The sequence below is a fragment of the Bemisia tabaci genome, chromosome 8, assembly GCF_918797505.1.
Source record: "Bemisia tabaci chromosome 8, PGI_BMITA_v3".
Taxonomy (NCBI): Eukaryota; Metazoa; Arthropoda; class Insecta; order Hemiptera; family Aleyrodidae; genus Bemisia; species Bemisia tabaci.
In genome coordinates, this window is record NC_092800.1 from 9,810,314 (window position 1) to 9,825,329 (window position 15,016).

At 40.7% G+C, this 15,016-nt stretch overlaps 1 protein-coding gene across 1 annotated transcript in view; it reads right to left on the reverse strand.

Moving 5' to 3' along the window:
- Positions 1-635: 635 nt before the first annotated feature.
- Positions 636-15,016, reverse strand: part of LOC109033385 (forkhead box protein B2-like) — a 59,695-nt gene continuing 45,314 nt past the window's right edge. Inside the window, exon 2 of the mRNA XM_019045981.2 lies at positions 636-1,872. Coding sequence (XP_018901526.1) covers positions 1,799-1,872 — 74 coding nt within the window. The 3' untranslated portion in view covers positions 636-1,798. The remainder of the gene's footprint in view (positions 1,873-15,016) is intronic.

The window sequence follows — 15,016 nt, forward strand, 5'->3', positions numbered from 1 at the left end:
GGATTTTTGCTTGAATCAAAACGAAATCCGCTTAAATTAAGAGGCTTGGTTCTTGATTTAAGCTAGATTCTGATTGAATCAAGAGTACTTTTTCTTGTCGATGTTTTTAAGAGTCTGGACTCTAGATCCAATGTGTTTTCTTTCCAGTGTACCATCTGACAACCGTGTTCAATAGTTCAACTTAAAGTTTCAGCAATAATTTTTTCACTCTACCCCGCGCGACTTAAAAACTCACATTTCCAACTAAAAGCCAGAATCTGCTGTGAGAGGAAAATTAAGTACGTCAAGATTCATGAACAGGTGTCTCGTTTGAGGGAAGTTAAAACCATATCTATTACAAGCCGTTACACGGCAAAGAAAGAAACTTTGACACTAATCGGGCCGAAGATGGACTGGCGTTAACTATTTTAACGACAAACACCCCGTGATGGATATCGTTTCGTCCGCAGGGTGCAATGTGAACCATTAAGCAACCCTTTGTGTCAGTGGGTTGCAATCAACACTTGCTCGCTCGGTCCCGCCTTCAACACATAGCGGGAGGGACCCATTCTCTCGAATGATCGTCGTCCTTTGAATTCCGCTTTTTCAGCCCGTTGAAAATGGGAATATTACCGCGGAATGAAAACGCAAACAGATGTAAAATAATAGTCTATTTTATTCCACTTTCCGTGTAACAAATAATGTTTCGATTTTTCAAAAATGGTTAACAATAAAACTTGTCAGATGTTGGGGGAGGCATTTTGCCTCACGATTCGTACAGAGAGTTAAATAACTGAGATCGGGGGTCGATTTGGTTGAATCGTTGAGATTTCGTTGTCTCGTTCTCGGAACTCTCGGTGCAACCTTTTTGACTGTTCTCCTCTTTTGAAGATTGAATAAATTTTTAAATACGCAAAAACAAATTTCAATATTTAATCCAACCTAAAATTACAACTATTGCGAAACATATTCACCTATGATACATAACAAACATTAGAGATAAAACTATAGAGAAATATGAACAATATTTTAACCGCTGTGGGCAATCATGCGAGCACAGTTCAAAGCCCGGGGAAATGCGAGGAATAACTTAAACATCATCATTCTGTAAACATCACTTTGATTAGATACCTCATACTTCTTTAGTGTCTAGAAATATCATTGCATAGAATATTTACTAATTTTATGCATACATTTTTTTAAAACACTTGAAATATGTGATATCGATGGAGCTCATCAAACGCTGCAGATATTTAAAAATTTAAACTAACTCATTGCCATTGATTCCCTGACGTTGGCACTGCTGCTAAATGGATTGTAAACTATTAAAGGACATATTTAATTTGTGCATAGTGTTGAAAACTGCAATCTTGAGAGAATGTTAAAAAATAATTTGCTGCGTTATTTCTGGTCTAATGAAAAGACTGACAAAAAACTGTTATGTCAAAGCATATTTTCCTTACATCAAACAGATCTAGTAACTTGAAGATGAGGGAAATCACAAAAATAACCACCAGATTTTACATATTTTAAATCGAACATGGGTGCGCATTTATTCATAAAACCAAAAACCGCGTAATGGACGTTGAATTTTGACTAACTAAAATTCAAAATTTAATAACCCTCTGTCACATCTTTTTTTGCGCTGTACCCAAAGAGTGATTTGGTGTTCCCTTGATGTTAACAATGGAAAACTCCTCTACGCTATATCACTGTACATTCTATCTTATAAGCAACTATCACTTATTATTATTTACAGAGAATAGGAATAACGTGGGTTTTATCCCAAATTCCGAGAGAAAGGAACCAATATCGGAGGTCAGCGATCAGTGCTTCGACGATCCTCTAGAGCTGGGATAGGAAGGTGTCTTCGGGTAATGCCAACTGGATCTCCTGGAACAACAATAAACTTTTATCAATAACTATGATTGTAATGATGAGAAGTAAATTTGCATTGCAGTTCTATGAATTGTAGTTTATGATCCCTTCCAAAAAGGCACTCCCCTGCTTCCGTGGCGTAGCGTGCTTTGCGACCCATCAATTTATGACCCATTTAAACTTGTGGAAAAACATCGATTAACAGGATGTCTGCAACGAACACCTTACTAATCGATTCTTTACTATAGGTTCAAATGGTGAAGTATCGATAATCGATCATTCTCATTCACGCCTCACCACTGCTTTGCTCTCGTCACAAAAAGCTCCTAGTCCCACCCATGAATGTCCACATAGGCAAAGCTAGGTCAATTTGCTGGGGGTAGCCTGGCCCCCTACCACCGGGAGGTCTGGGGGGTATGGAGTTGGAGTACCTTTCAGCTCAGTGGGGGGCCCGGGGGAAAATTTTTGAAATTTTAACTCTATTTGAGCGGATCTCGAGGCACTTGTGGCGCTAATCTGCCTTCAATTTCTGCCTAAAAATCACCCAGTTTTATGCATTTTAAGGTTAAAATACTTTGAAATTGTTATGCATTCAACAGGTTTTTCTATTTATAGGCGTCCTCTCACGGGCCATGGCGACAGAGACTTACCGTGTAAGAAGATGTTTTTGCACCATCCAGAATTTCTGGGGGGGGGGGGGGCGGCAGATGATACTATTTTCAATTCGAGGGGGGGGCCAGGCCCCCCCTTTCCCCCCTTCCTACGCCTCTGTATGTCCATTTCCTTTCTGATCGGAAATCGAAGTTAGATTCCTCTTCGACCGATAACTGCATGATTTGCACAGAGTATAGGGTGATCGATTAATCGATAAGGCCGGATTCGACCCGGTAACGCCTCTCGATCCTCTGTCGATAGGTTATTAGGCGGAGAGCGCGGCTTAGTGGCGCAGTCTCAGCACCTGCGCTCGTCTAGTTTCTGCCAGGACGTATTTATCCGCCTTTTATTTACGCCGCGTTGGACCGCGCGCGAGTCGGCTCATTTGCATCCTCGATTAAAATGCGCCCGCTTTTAATTGGTATTCCCGCGCCGCGCAGGCGCAGTTTCAGCATTGATTTACCCCTCGCTCCTGGGTTGTCATTCGTTTGCGCCTATTTGAGACATCCAACAATTTGTGAGGATAAACGAACTGCGGGCTGATTGTTGAAATTGATAGACAAAGTTATAGACAAAGAAAGGGATGTGGAGGGGCCCTATTGGTAGAAGCGGGTGGTTGCATTGGGCAAATAATGTAGATAATAGATTAACAATAAGTAATGTCAATCCACGAGACCCTATAGTTAGTCCATAATTTTCCAACTATCCGATGCAACCAATAGGATCGCTCCATTTTCCTCAAATTAGGTTAATCGTCGCACAGTGGATCGAATCAACTCGAGAGGTCGGACATGAAATTTTTTACTAAAACTGCAAATTTTGGTGGTTATTCCGTAACATTTTAAGTTTTGAGGGGTGCTTTAAGAAGAAAATTTTACGAGGGAACCAATGGAACCACTTTTAGAACCTTAAAATTTTGTATAACGGGAATTAGAAGCTTTCGAAGTTTCCAAATTTTGTCCGACCTCTCGTGTTAACTCGATTCCCTGTGCGTTGGGATCGCAGTTTTTATTCACAATTTCCCCCGATTTTCTAGGTTTTTACTTGTCGTATCCAGCGATTGGTGTGACAACGCTGGTGCAAACAACCGAGGCCCACACTCTTGCGTCGCCCGATTAAGAAGTGCAATAATTAAAAATCAAAATGAGTGAGGAACAATTACTTGATATCGGATTAGATCGGAGCAGGAGGTAGGAGATGGGCTAAGAAGAAGGAAGAACACTTAGTTAACTCGCCGCTTGCAAAATGCAGCCGCGCAGAGTGTTGCCGCATTGCATCAGACATCTCGCGGATCTCTTCCGGGGTTTTGTGATAAAAAATAGAGGAGGGTTGGATGTAATTTAAGCGTGTTTGAGGAAAAGAGGAAAATCAGCAGATCAGTCGACATATCGCAAAACACGCCGCGTCTTTGGTGGAGTACATATATATGTCGAAGGCAAAATAATAGTCAAATCAGGCATTTTGTGAAATGCCTAGGCAAATGGTCAAATATTCTTACTTCGATCGAAATTTTGATTTTCCCCCTAATTTTAGACAAAATAATTCGTAACTCTTGTAAGAAAGAATTCTCTGTAAAAATATGCAGCATACAATAGTATTTTAAACAATTTTAAGATCCTGAATGCAAATTTATCATGAAATTTTCAGCACATCATAAAACATAGAATTTTTAACATTTTAACAGTTTAACATTTAAACATTCAAATTTAGGGAGTACATTTTATAGTACATTTTCGTACATTTGAATGTTAAAATGTTAAAACTTCTATGTTCTATAACAAGCTGAAAATTTCATGATAAATGTGCATATTGTATGCTGCATATTTTTACAGAGATTTCTTTCTTACATGAGCAACGAATTATTCTGTCTATAATTACGGTAAAAAATCAAAAGTTCAATTGAAGTAAGAATTTTTCATTATTTGCGTACGCATTTGACCAAATGCCTGATTTGACTATTTGCCTTCAACGTGTATAGGTACTCCACTAAAGACGTGGCGACACGTGGCGTGCTTTGCGATATTTCGATTGATCTGCTGATTAAACCTATGATAAAGAATCGATAAAAAGGGTGCTCGCAACGAAGACCTTGACTATCGATTCTTAACCATAGCTTCAAAGGGAGAAATATCGATAATCGGCCATCCACACCTCGCTACTCTGCCGTGCTAGCTAAGGAAAAACGTCATATGAGCATTCGAATGTTGCCAAATTGCCTCTCAGGAAATATTTCTTTTTGAAGAACTCTATGAATAATTTTTCTTTGAAATTTTCTGGCATTTTATAGATCAAATTATGAACGGAACCCTCCGAAAAATTCGCAGAAAAATATTTACAAATTCTCCCGAAAATTCGTGCTTTATCGAGGGAGATTCGGCAACCCTTGAAGACTCATACGACGTTTTTCCATGGCACGGCAGTACTGTACTCTACCTCTCTCTGCACTGAAACAAAAATCTCGGTGTATTTACTAAGAAAAGGGTAAAATTACCAAGAGTTCAAGGTTCTATTTGATCCCAGTTTTTTCTTGGTAAAATAACCATTTATGGAATTGGTAATTTTACCGCGAAATCTCGGTAAAATTATTGAACTTTCTCGGTAATTTTACTGTACCTTGGGAAAAACGTCAATATATTTTATCGCCTGTGGTAGAATTACCGAGATAAAATGGCAAAGTTACCGGGATTTGATTACCAATAAAATTGGTATTCTTACCTGAAAAAAACAGTAAAAATACCGGTTTTTAGGTAAGCTTACCAGTCTGTCTTGGTAAAAGTACCAATAATTGGTAAAAAAAAGTGAGATGGTAAAGGTGCCAACGGACCTTGGTGAAAACGCCGAGAATTTTTTTTCAGTGTGAAGACTGCCGAAACTTGTCCAAGGCCGCGGCCAACTTTTCGCGAGCGGCGTCCAATCGGCAACGCGGACGCGAAGGCGAATTTCTGCGGAGCAGCCCGTCCGCGGCCGTCCGCGCCGCGTGGGCCCACGGCGATTTGGGCCCAATAAATTACGAGGGCCCTCGCCGCCGCCCCCTGCCCCGCCCGGCCTGGGCAAATTTGTTGTGGAGCTAAACGCGACGGTGTGATGCAAAGCGGTGCCGCCGGGGCCCCGGGCCACGGGCGGCGGGAGGGGGCCCGGCTCAGGTGTGAAGATAAAATCTTAACTCCTCCAATGTTGTTTTTTTATAAACCCACAGCCCTCTCGTCCGTGTCCATAACCGCGTAACCGTCGCGGGATCGCTATTGCGAGTTGGGTGGTTTTAGATTAGAGATGTGGAGCTGGGATGTGGTGCGGCGCGCACTGTGGTGTTCTGCTTCGAAACTTGGTCAAAAGTCGAAGTGCAAGAAAGAATTTGACCCTGGTCCGAAGGATTCGGGTCTCAGGGCTCCGGTCGTATGTTTGATGGGGCGCATTGGATATCGGGAGGAAGAGAGGATGGGAGGATGGAAAGGAGGGAGGTGAAAGAAGAAGATAAAAAAGAAAAAGAAAAAGGAAGGAGAGGAGGAAAAGGGGAGGAAAGTAGAAGAAAAGGGGAGAAAAATAGCGAGAAAGAAATGAAAAAGAAAAGGAGGAACATCACAGAAAAGGAAGAAAAAGAGGGGAAAAACAAAGGAAAGAAAATGAGGACAAAGAAAGGAGAAGATAAGAAAAGGAAGAAAAACGGTAAGAAAAAAGATGCAGAAAAAGGGAAGAAAAGAATCGGAAAGAAAAAATAAACAAAGGGTAAGAGATAGGAAAGAAAAAAAGAGATGGAGAAAGAGGGATGAAAAAAGGAGGAGGATAAAGGGTATCAGAAAGAAGAAGGAAAAGGAAGGAAAAAAGGAGGGTGAAATGAGGAGGATAAGAAAAAGAAGAAAAGCAGGAGGTTAAAGAGGAGGTGGGAAAAGAAATATTAATAGGGAGAGAAAATGAAAAAGAAGAAGAGGAAAAAGAAGAAGAAGGAAAGGAAGGAGTAGAGGAGGAAAAAGAAGAGAGAGAAGAATAATTTCTCTTCCTTATTCTTTTGCTCTTCTTGGCGTTCTTCTCACAATTCCTCTTCTTTCTTATTGGCATTCCGCACCCTCGGAATCTGTGTTCCAAGTCGAAATACAGACAATCGCCTGAAAGGATCCGAGTCCATCAGAACAGGATTAAATGTAGGAATTTCAGTTACTGGATGTTTTGGCCAGGTTTCAAGGTGAAAACGAGTGTGTGCGGCGGCGAGGCGGCGAGGCGGCTCGCCCTCCGTCCGTCCATTTTGAAACGGGCTTAATGAGTTTTCCAGAATTCATTCTGTTGGTTTAATGAATTTCAGCCCGGACGGCATTCCGCGAGCCTCGCGCGCCTCTTCGGGGTTGGAATTTCCATAACCTCGTCCAGAACTTCCTAACATACACTTACACTAATGTCTCAGCTTTGCGCTTGTTCGTATCATGTGATCATCGGGGCTCCTCCAAGATACGGTAACGGACCACTGCAGAATCAAGAACTCTGTAACTTTGATCTGGATTTCCTCAAGTTTTTTCTGACAAATTATTTCATTGCAGAGGAATCAATGAGTACTCATCCTAAGGCCTTGTCTCCACGGGACGTTTTCATGGGATTTGTCCCAAGTTCGAATCGCAGGATTGAAACTTCTGGGATTTTTCCCAGTTACCGTCTCCACGGGACGGGGCTCATACAGTCCTGCGACTAGTTTGCGCGGGAAGATAAATTAGTTAGAGTCGAGTATTTAACCGGGATTAAAATAATAATTGCACTCAATTGACAATTAGACACATTTTAACTAAAAAAACATTATCAATGGAGTAATGAATAAAATATCGCACAATTCGTTTTCACTTCTTCTTCCTCTCCCGTGAGTCCTAGGGGTAAAGGCGACCATACTTGGTACCGGGAAAAATATTGATTAACTCAATATTTTTCCCAACTTCGTAAGTGGGATTTTTCCCTGGGACAAATCCCGTGAAACGGCCCGTGGAGACAATGCCGAACTCTGTACCTTTAATCTGGATTTCCTTAATTTTTTTCTGACAAATTATTTTGTTGCAGAGGAATCAATGAGTACTCATCCTAGATAACTATGACCTAATACTGAGAACTCAAACTCACAAACTCAGAGCTGTTGATCAGGATTTTTTTGCCACGGAGCTGTCTGTCGATTCCAACAAAAGAAGGCAACCGACGCAATTTGGCCTGGAACGGCGCGACTTAAAGAGAAATGATGACGAGGACTTGAGATGAAAAGGAGAAGCCCTCGGCAAGGCGATCGGCATGTAACACATATTAGCGCCTATAAGACTGCATGAATACTTCACGCATTGCATCAAACACAGAGCGGTCATTGCGGTCAGCTTGAAACGGATAGCGCCTACAAGAATGCATGAATACTTCACGCATTGCGGCAAACACAGTGCGATGAGCGTAAAACGCATAGCGCCTACAAGACTGTCTGAATACTTCACGCATTGCGCCAAACTCGCGGTCCGCTTGAAGCGGGGCTTCAAAATCCCTGCATCTATTTTATTTTTTCGAGAAAAAACAAGTCAACTATACTGTCGTGCGAAGGAAAAACGCAGTATGAGCCTTCGGGGGTCGCCAAATTTCCTTTGATAGAACACGAATTTCCTGGTAAACTGATTAATATTTTCCCTCCGATTTTACAGATAATTTTGGCCGCAATTTCCCATAGAGCTCCTGAAAATTTGAGGGGATAATAACCATAACTTCTCCCAAAAATAAATATTTTCTGCTAGGAAGTCTGGCAACATTCGAATGCTCATACGGCGTTTTTCCTTATCGTGGCAGTTTATGTATAACATGGAATTTTTACGGAATATTCTGCTAATAGAGAGGAAAAATCAAGGACGGAAGTTTTCAAGACGTAAAATTGACTGGGTTTTCAGAGAAAAAATAAAGAATGACTAAAAGTCTGCGACGTCGCACATGAATACACGTAATTTCGCACTTTGGCCATCGATAAGTGGAGACAAAATGCAAGCATTTTGAGTGAAGTTACTGAATTTTAGCTGCACACGGCAGTAAATAGGGCAATTAAAGCACAAATGAAGCACGGGTAAAGCACGAAATCGGAATAGAAAAATCAAAATTTCACGCAGAGCACGCCCGACAAGCTGGAAAATTCTAAAAACGAATAAATAAAAAATTAGTCTACTCTACGATTAACATCATATAATCTTTTGTTTAAGAGTCTCTGGTTCTATTGATGATTTTAGAAGTTTTACCAGGTTAACGATGTAACATAATTATCGTATCAGTAACCTTATTAAGTAATCTGATAACGACGTCACAGCCAGGGGTATTTTAGACTGGTGAAAGTAGGTGCGTGGCTCAAAAGATCCTTAAATCGATAATTCAACGTGTTTATTCCAACCTGAAGGACATAACGTGACCCACCGTTATACTCACATTATTATGAGGGTTAACTTTTACGACCTGTACAATGTTCGTTGATTGTGCACAGGAAGTGATTCATTACATGAGGTCTGGACTCCAAAGTAGACTAGATTAATTCCCTAAAACCGTGTAATAGGAGGACATAATACTTTTATCGATGGCTTGTGCATATGAAAATGACCATCATAAAAGTTGGTACCAAATAAATTCGTCAATTTGTTGCTACTGCACGGAAAAGCTTGTTTTTTGAGATAACCGGTGCCCGGAAAGTAATCCTGTCAGTTTTTTAAACCACCAGAAAAATAACTTCATCCATAACTTAATGAAATTGAGAGGAGGTATGTTGAATGCATAAATCAAAATTTCAGTTTGAATCAACGTTAGTTATTCTATTACATAGACAATTTACAAAAACCGGTCAATGAATCATTTTCTTGTTATTTCAACGGAAATTGACTGAAGAATTGATTCACCAATTATAATTTTTGTCAAAACTGCGTCCGTAAAAATTTCCAAATTTTTCTTTTTGTGTACAGTTTTAGGAAAAATCAAAGAAAGCTCTTCTTGGAAACGTTCACCAATTTTCTAGAGAGAATCATATTATCGAGTGGAACTTTTTCATTATTGAAATCATTTAGGAAACGAAAAATTTTACAACGGCTCCTTTAATTATAATGCTTTTTTACTAATCACAAAAAATACGAATTTAAAGTTTCTAGGTAGTGAAAAAAGTTTGGAAAACTCCCGAAAACGCGGTAAAATTACAGACTGTTCCTCTTGTTACAAAACTACCACCCGCTGGAAAAAAGACCCTTGGATTTAAAGTCAAGACTCATGAAAAATTTGACAAGAAAAAATACTCTTTATTCCGTCGGATTTTTGCTTGAATCGAAGCAAAAGCTCCTGATTAAAGTGAATTTCCTTTTGATGTAAGCAACTATACCATTGAATCAAGAACATGTTTTATCGTCAAATGTTTAAAGAGTCTGGACTCTGGATTGAACCGCCTATTATTCAAGTGCCTTTTCCTCTTTTTCGGTGAAATGGATCATATTCGGGTAGCTTTCGAGGCAGACGATAGCCACTAATCGGTCAGCTGCGGCTCGAATTTCAACCGGGCGTCTGGTCAAATATTACTCCACTCATAAGAGCCTTAAATATGATCGATCGTTTACTTTTACGACTATGAGCCCGTGCGCGAGTCGGCGAATTAAGGAGCCGTTCAACCGGACGAAATTAACAGACCCGCGCCTCAATTGCTGGATCGTAATCGAATAAGCTTCATCGATATATCCGTATCTCAGCGATGATATCTATCGCGATGAATGTCATTCGAGACCGATTCAAAAATCGATCTGTTCATGAAATCCATCAACCTTCCGCGCTCTGTCTGTTGGCCGCATTTAATTAAAATTGTGGGAGTTGGAAGGAAAATAGCTCGGTTTAGCCCGCGAAAACACCATTGCATTTACCATTATATTGAGAGGTAACATTACTGAGAGAGAATTGCAATGTTCAAAAGTCAAAAACTCCATGCATCTGGCCTTTACCCAGTAAGTTACCGATATCTCTGCGAAATTTTCATTTACAGAGGGAATGACACTAATATTTTGGATGCACATTGCACAGAATATTCAGGAAAACTGTCTGATAAAATTAGCCTCTCATTGCAAGAGTTAATCACCAACTTTGGAGAAAAAATTTATGTTGCCCGGTATTTTTTCGATCATAGAGGCAGCTGGGGTCAAAGTTTTTAATTTCTTTGAAAGTTCAGAGATCGGGCTCCTACCTAATCCCCCCCACAACCCCCTTTTTTGCTTTGATTAAATTTTATTCTACACAGAGGACTGCAGCCAAAAAACCATGTGTTGCTTTCATGCAACGGTTTGTAATAAAGGATCAGAATATTTTAGAAGGCAAACATGTTATAGCTAAAAATTACAGGTTGACGAGTTAACGCACCGAAAGCTACACGCTCTCTACAGTAGCAAATACATGTCGACGGTCGAACTCCAAAACCGCGTGTACCTCATTTGTGGTGTTCGAAAATATCCGTTTCCATTTTTTTTAAAAAAATGAGAAAAATCAAAATCATTCCTTAAAGTTTTCACAGAATTTGCTTCGCACCGTGGAAAAAACTCTTAGCAATTCTTCAAAATCGACGTCGTATACTTTCCCATTTAAAATATGACAGGAAATCTACAGCGTTGCAAACCGAGATACGCACTGAAAAAAAATTCTCGGCCTTTTTACCAAGGTCCGTTGGTACCTTCACCATCTCACTTTTTTTTACCAATTATTGGTAATTTTACCAAGATAGACTGGTAAGCCTACCTAAAAACCGGTATTTTTACTGTTTTTTTCAGGTAAGAATACCACTTTTATTCGTAATCAATTCCCGGTAACTTTGCCATTTTATCTCGGTAATTCTACCACAGGCGATAAAATATATTGACGTTTTTCCCAAGGTACAGTAAAATTACCGAGAAAGTCAATAATTTTACCGAGCTTTCTCGGTAAAATTACCTATTCCATAAATGACAATTTTACAAGAAAAAACTGGGATCGAATAGAACCCTGAATTCTTGGTAATTTTACCCTTTTCTCAGTAAATACACCGAGATTTTTTTTTCAGTGCGTGGTTTAAAAGTTTCACCGTCGATACGTGCCTTTTTCCATCACACAGCGTGAAGGATCGAGTTGATTATTTTTAAGAGAGAGGATATTCCAGGACAGGAATAATGGGAGGATTCCAGGCGAGCGGCATCACGGGCATCAGCGCGGTGGTATTTTAGCCTGCGGTGGCGGTCGTGGCCAAACCCGGGTCCCGGGTCCCGGGTCGGGGAAGACTGCTTGGCACCAGTTTTCTGGATTCCCAGTCGAGTCCCGAGTCTCGGGCTTTGTCTGCAGAGCCACGACGCGCCGGCCACATGGGATGCCCCGTCCGGAATTCCTCGAGACCCCAGACCCCGGGTCGGCCCCGGTTTGAACCCGTGAAAAGTGATTCAATGGAGCCCCACGACCTTTACCGACTTCTCAGAGGAGCCCGACGCCCGACCTGCCGCATGCCTCATGCCGTCAGTCCGTAAAACCGTCCATCGGCGCGGCGGTTGGATCTGAAATTTTACCGTCGGGTTCCTACATTGAAAAGATCCTCGTGGGTCGTGGTCAGGTTAGATTTGATGGCCGTTTTGCGCGTTCTTTGATGACGTCACCCCGCGCAGATACGATACAATTGTTGAGGTTCCCCCTCCCTTCCTCTCCACATCTGGATATATCGAACACATTGAATGCGTAACTAGTCAATTTTTTAGAAATTGAATTTTTGAAGGAATGGTATCCTCTAAAGATAGGTGCATCTTACCATAGAGCGATTCCATCACAGTTGGACCGTGTTAAGCAGAATGGAACCAAGCCACATAAGCCATTTCCAAATTTGATCGGGCAATTTAACTTTTTATATGAAAACGGTCATGCAGATTTGTGTGCAAACAGTGAATTTTCTGCGTAGTACAAAGCAAATTCCTTAAAATTTACAAAGGAATCTTCGGAAATGTTCTCTTGTAAAAAATTAAATTGTCCGGTTAAATTTGGCAATATCTAATGTGGCTCATTCCCTTTCTACTAAATGCGATTCAATTGTTCGGTAAAAGTTTTTTTAAACATTATTTTGAAGATCGCTTCAGTGGAAAAGGGACGTATAAGCTCCGAGTCACCTCTCAGCGCACCTCCTAATGATAAAAATCTCGAACAAGGGCACAAACTATGATTTTTGAAATTGTCATCGAACACGCATCCTATTTGAGTGTCATAATAAGTATTATGGAATGCTAAACCATGAACAATTATCTTAAATCTTCTGAGAACACCAGATACAATGTATTTAGATTTTAGATACCCCGTATACCGAGCTCTCTTTTTCATATTGGATTGAGGTCAAGGCCAACACCTCGCAAAATATTGATTAAGAGGAGGGAACCGGACACTCCATTAAAAATGTATTTTTATCAACCCATTGTTACCACGTACTTGCACAGTGTAAACGCGATTGAGGTTATTGACTTCATGATTGAATGCGCTCCATTGTTCTAAAAGAGGAAAAAAATTATGAGAAAGACTCATATAAAAACTTAGTGAAAATAAAGTTTGGAAAAAGATTGAGTCTACTCCGGAAAAAATGAGAGTGCATTCATAGCGGAGAGGTAGATTCTCGAACAATATGTTGTAAAGTTAAACTTAAGGAAAGAATGGATCTGGAATGAAAAAATTATCTTCTCATTTCCCTAAAATCTATGCCCGCGGATGAGATGTAGAAAGAATGAGTGAACAAAAACTCGGTCAACCGATTAAACACAATAGGAAAACTCAAATACAGGGAAAACCTCTATATTTTCCGCAAGCAACGGTATGTTGATTACATTGTTGATCATCACTTTGCTTAGCTTGTTAGCTCGGAATTTCTAAAATAAATTATCTCTGAAAATACGCGAGCTGTTCGGGGAAATCCGTCGTTTCCCAGACGAAGTAACGTAACTCCATTCCGAGGCTGTAAAATTGTCTCAAACAATTTAATTTTTACAAAAATGTACCTTCAGCATTTTAGTCCAAAATTTTTTTGATTTTTGCATGAGATCCGCGGTAAAATCAGTAAATTTTCAGTCAGAACTGACCAAGATTCTTCTAATAAAATTGCAATTTGTGAGGAGAAATGTGACAAAACTGAAATTCAGTTACGTTCTTTCGTGAAAGGAACGACGAATTGAACTGATTCTTTTTTCGAGGGCTTAAGCGCCGAAATTTCGGATTTTTACTTTTTTGAGGATTATGGTTGCCGAGGAGTAGACACATCATACACCGGAGCAATATAGTCTCGAAATCCTTTTTAAATTATTTAAATAAGCATTAAAAATTCATGTTTTGGGCTCACAAGATTGAGCGCATGCGGAACGGCAGATTTTTTTCCGATTTTCTCGAATTTTGAATTTTTGTACTCGGGTCTAAAATGGAAAACTCAGTTCAATTCTGCAACGTTACGACGGACTTACGCCTTTTTACAAAGAACGAAACAAAACAAATGATTAATTTATGAACGGGCCTCTAGGGTCCTTTCCCCGCGGAGGTCACATAAACAAATCAAGTTGGCTCAATAACACACACCGACACCTAGACTGCCGTGCTAAGAAAGAACGCCGTATGAACATTCGAGAGTTGTCAAATTTCCTCCGATAAAACATGCATTTTTGACTACATCCATGCACATTTTTCTTTGAAATTTTCATATGTTCTAGATAAAACTGCGCACGAAACTATCTGAAAATTTTGGAAAATAATATTCACAATTTTCCCAGTAAATTCGGTTTTTATTGGAAGAAACTTGGCAACGTCTGAAGGCTCATACGGCGTTCTTCCTTAGCACGGCAGTAGAGAGTTCCCGTTCGTTCGGCGGGTCAGAGAGACTCGACTGCAACTTAGCGGCGAGCCGACAGGAAAGCACACAGCGCGGGGAAAAGTGCATAGCGAGTGGAGTTTACGGTACCCGGCCAGGCGGAAATAGGCGTTCGCGAGGGCAGGAAATTGATGAGCACGGCCCCGCTCGCGATTGGCCAGAGCCGAGCAACGAGCTAACGTTCTGCTTACACTGGCGAACTTGTTAACCAGTTGATGCCTTATCCGCGCCAATCGATGCCGTGTCCCAACATCCCGTGACCCTTCGAGTCAATGGAAAGCTCCTGTGTCGGGGCTCAATGGAGAGAGGAGTTAATATCGATTGATTCAGTGATCCGGCTCATTCACTCCGAATCGTTTGTAGAGCTTGATTTCTTTCATGATGATTATCCTTGGCTAGAGTCCCTCGTCTGACCGCTACGCGCTCCATTCAGATACAGTAAATTTTGGAACGCCTCTGAATTACGTAACGCTGTGAGGGGGAGGAGGGGGGGGGACAAAAATGCCGAAAAAGTGCGTTAAGTGCCCCTTTCAACAATCCTGACAAAAGTTAAGTTCGGAGGTCAACGCTACTTTCTGCCTAATGATGGTCAACACGCAACATGTTGGGCAAAAAATCAAATAAAAATCGCGTAATGATGGCCGATTAACTGTCTCCAATATA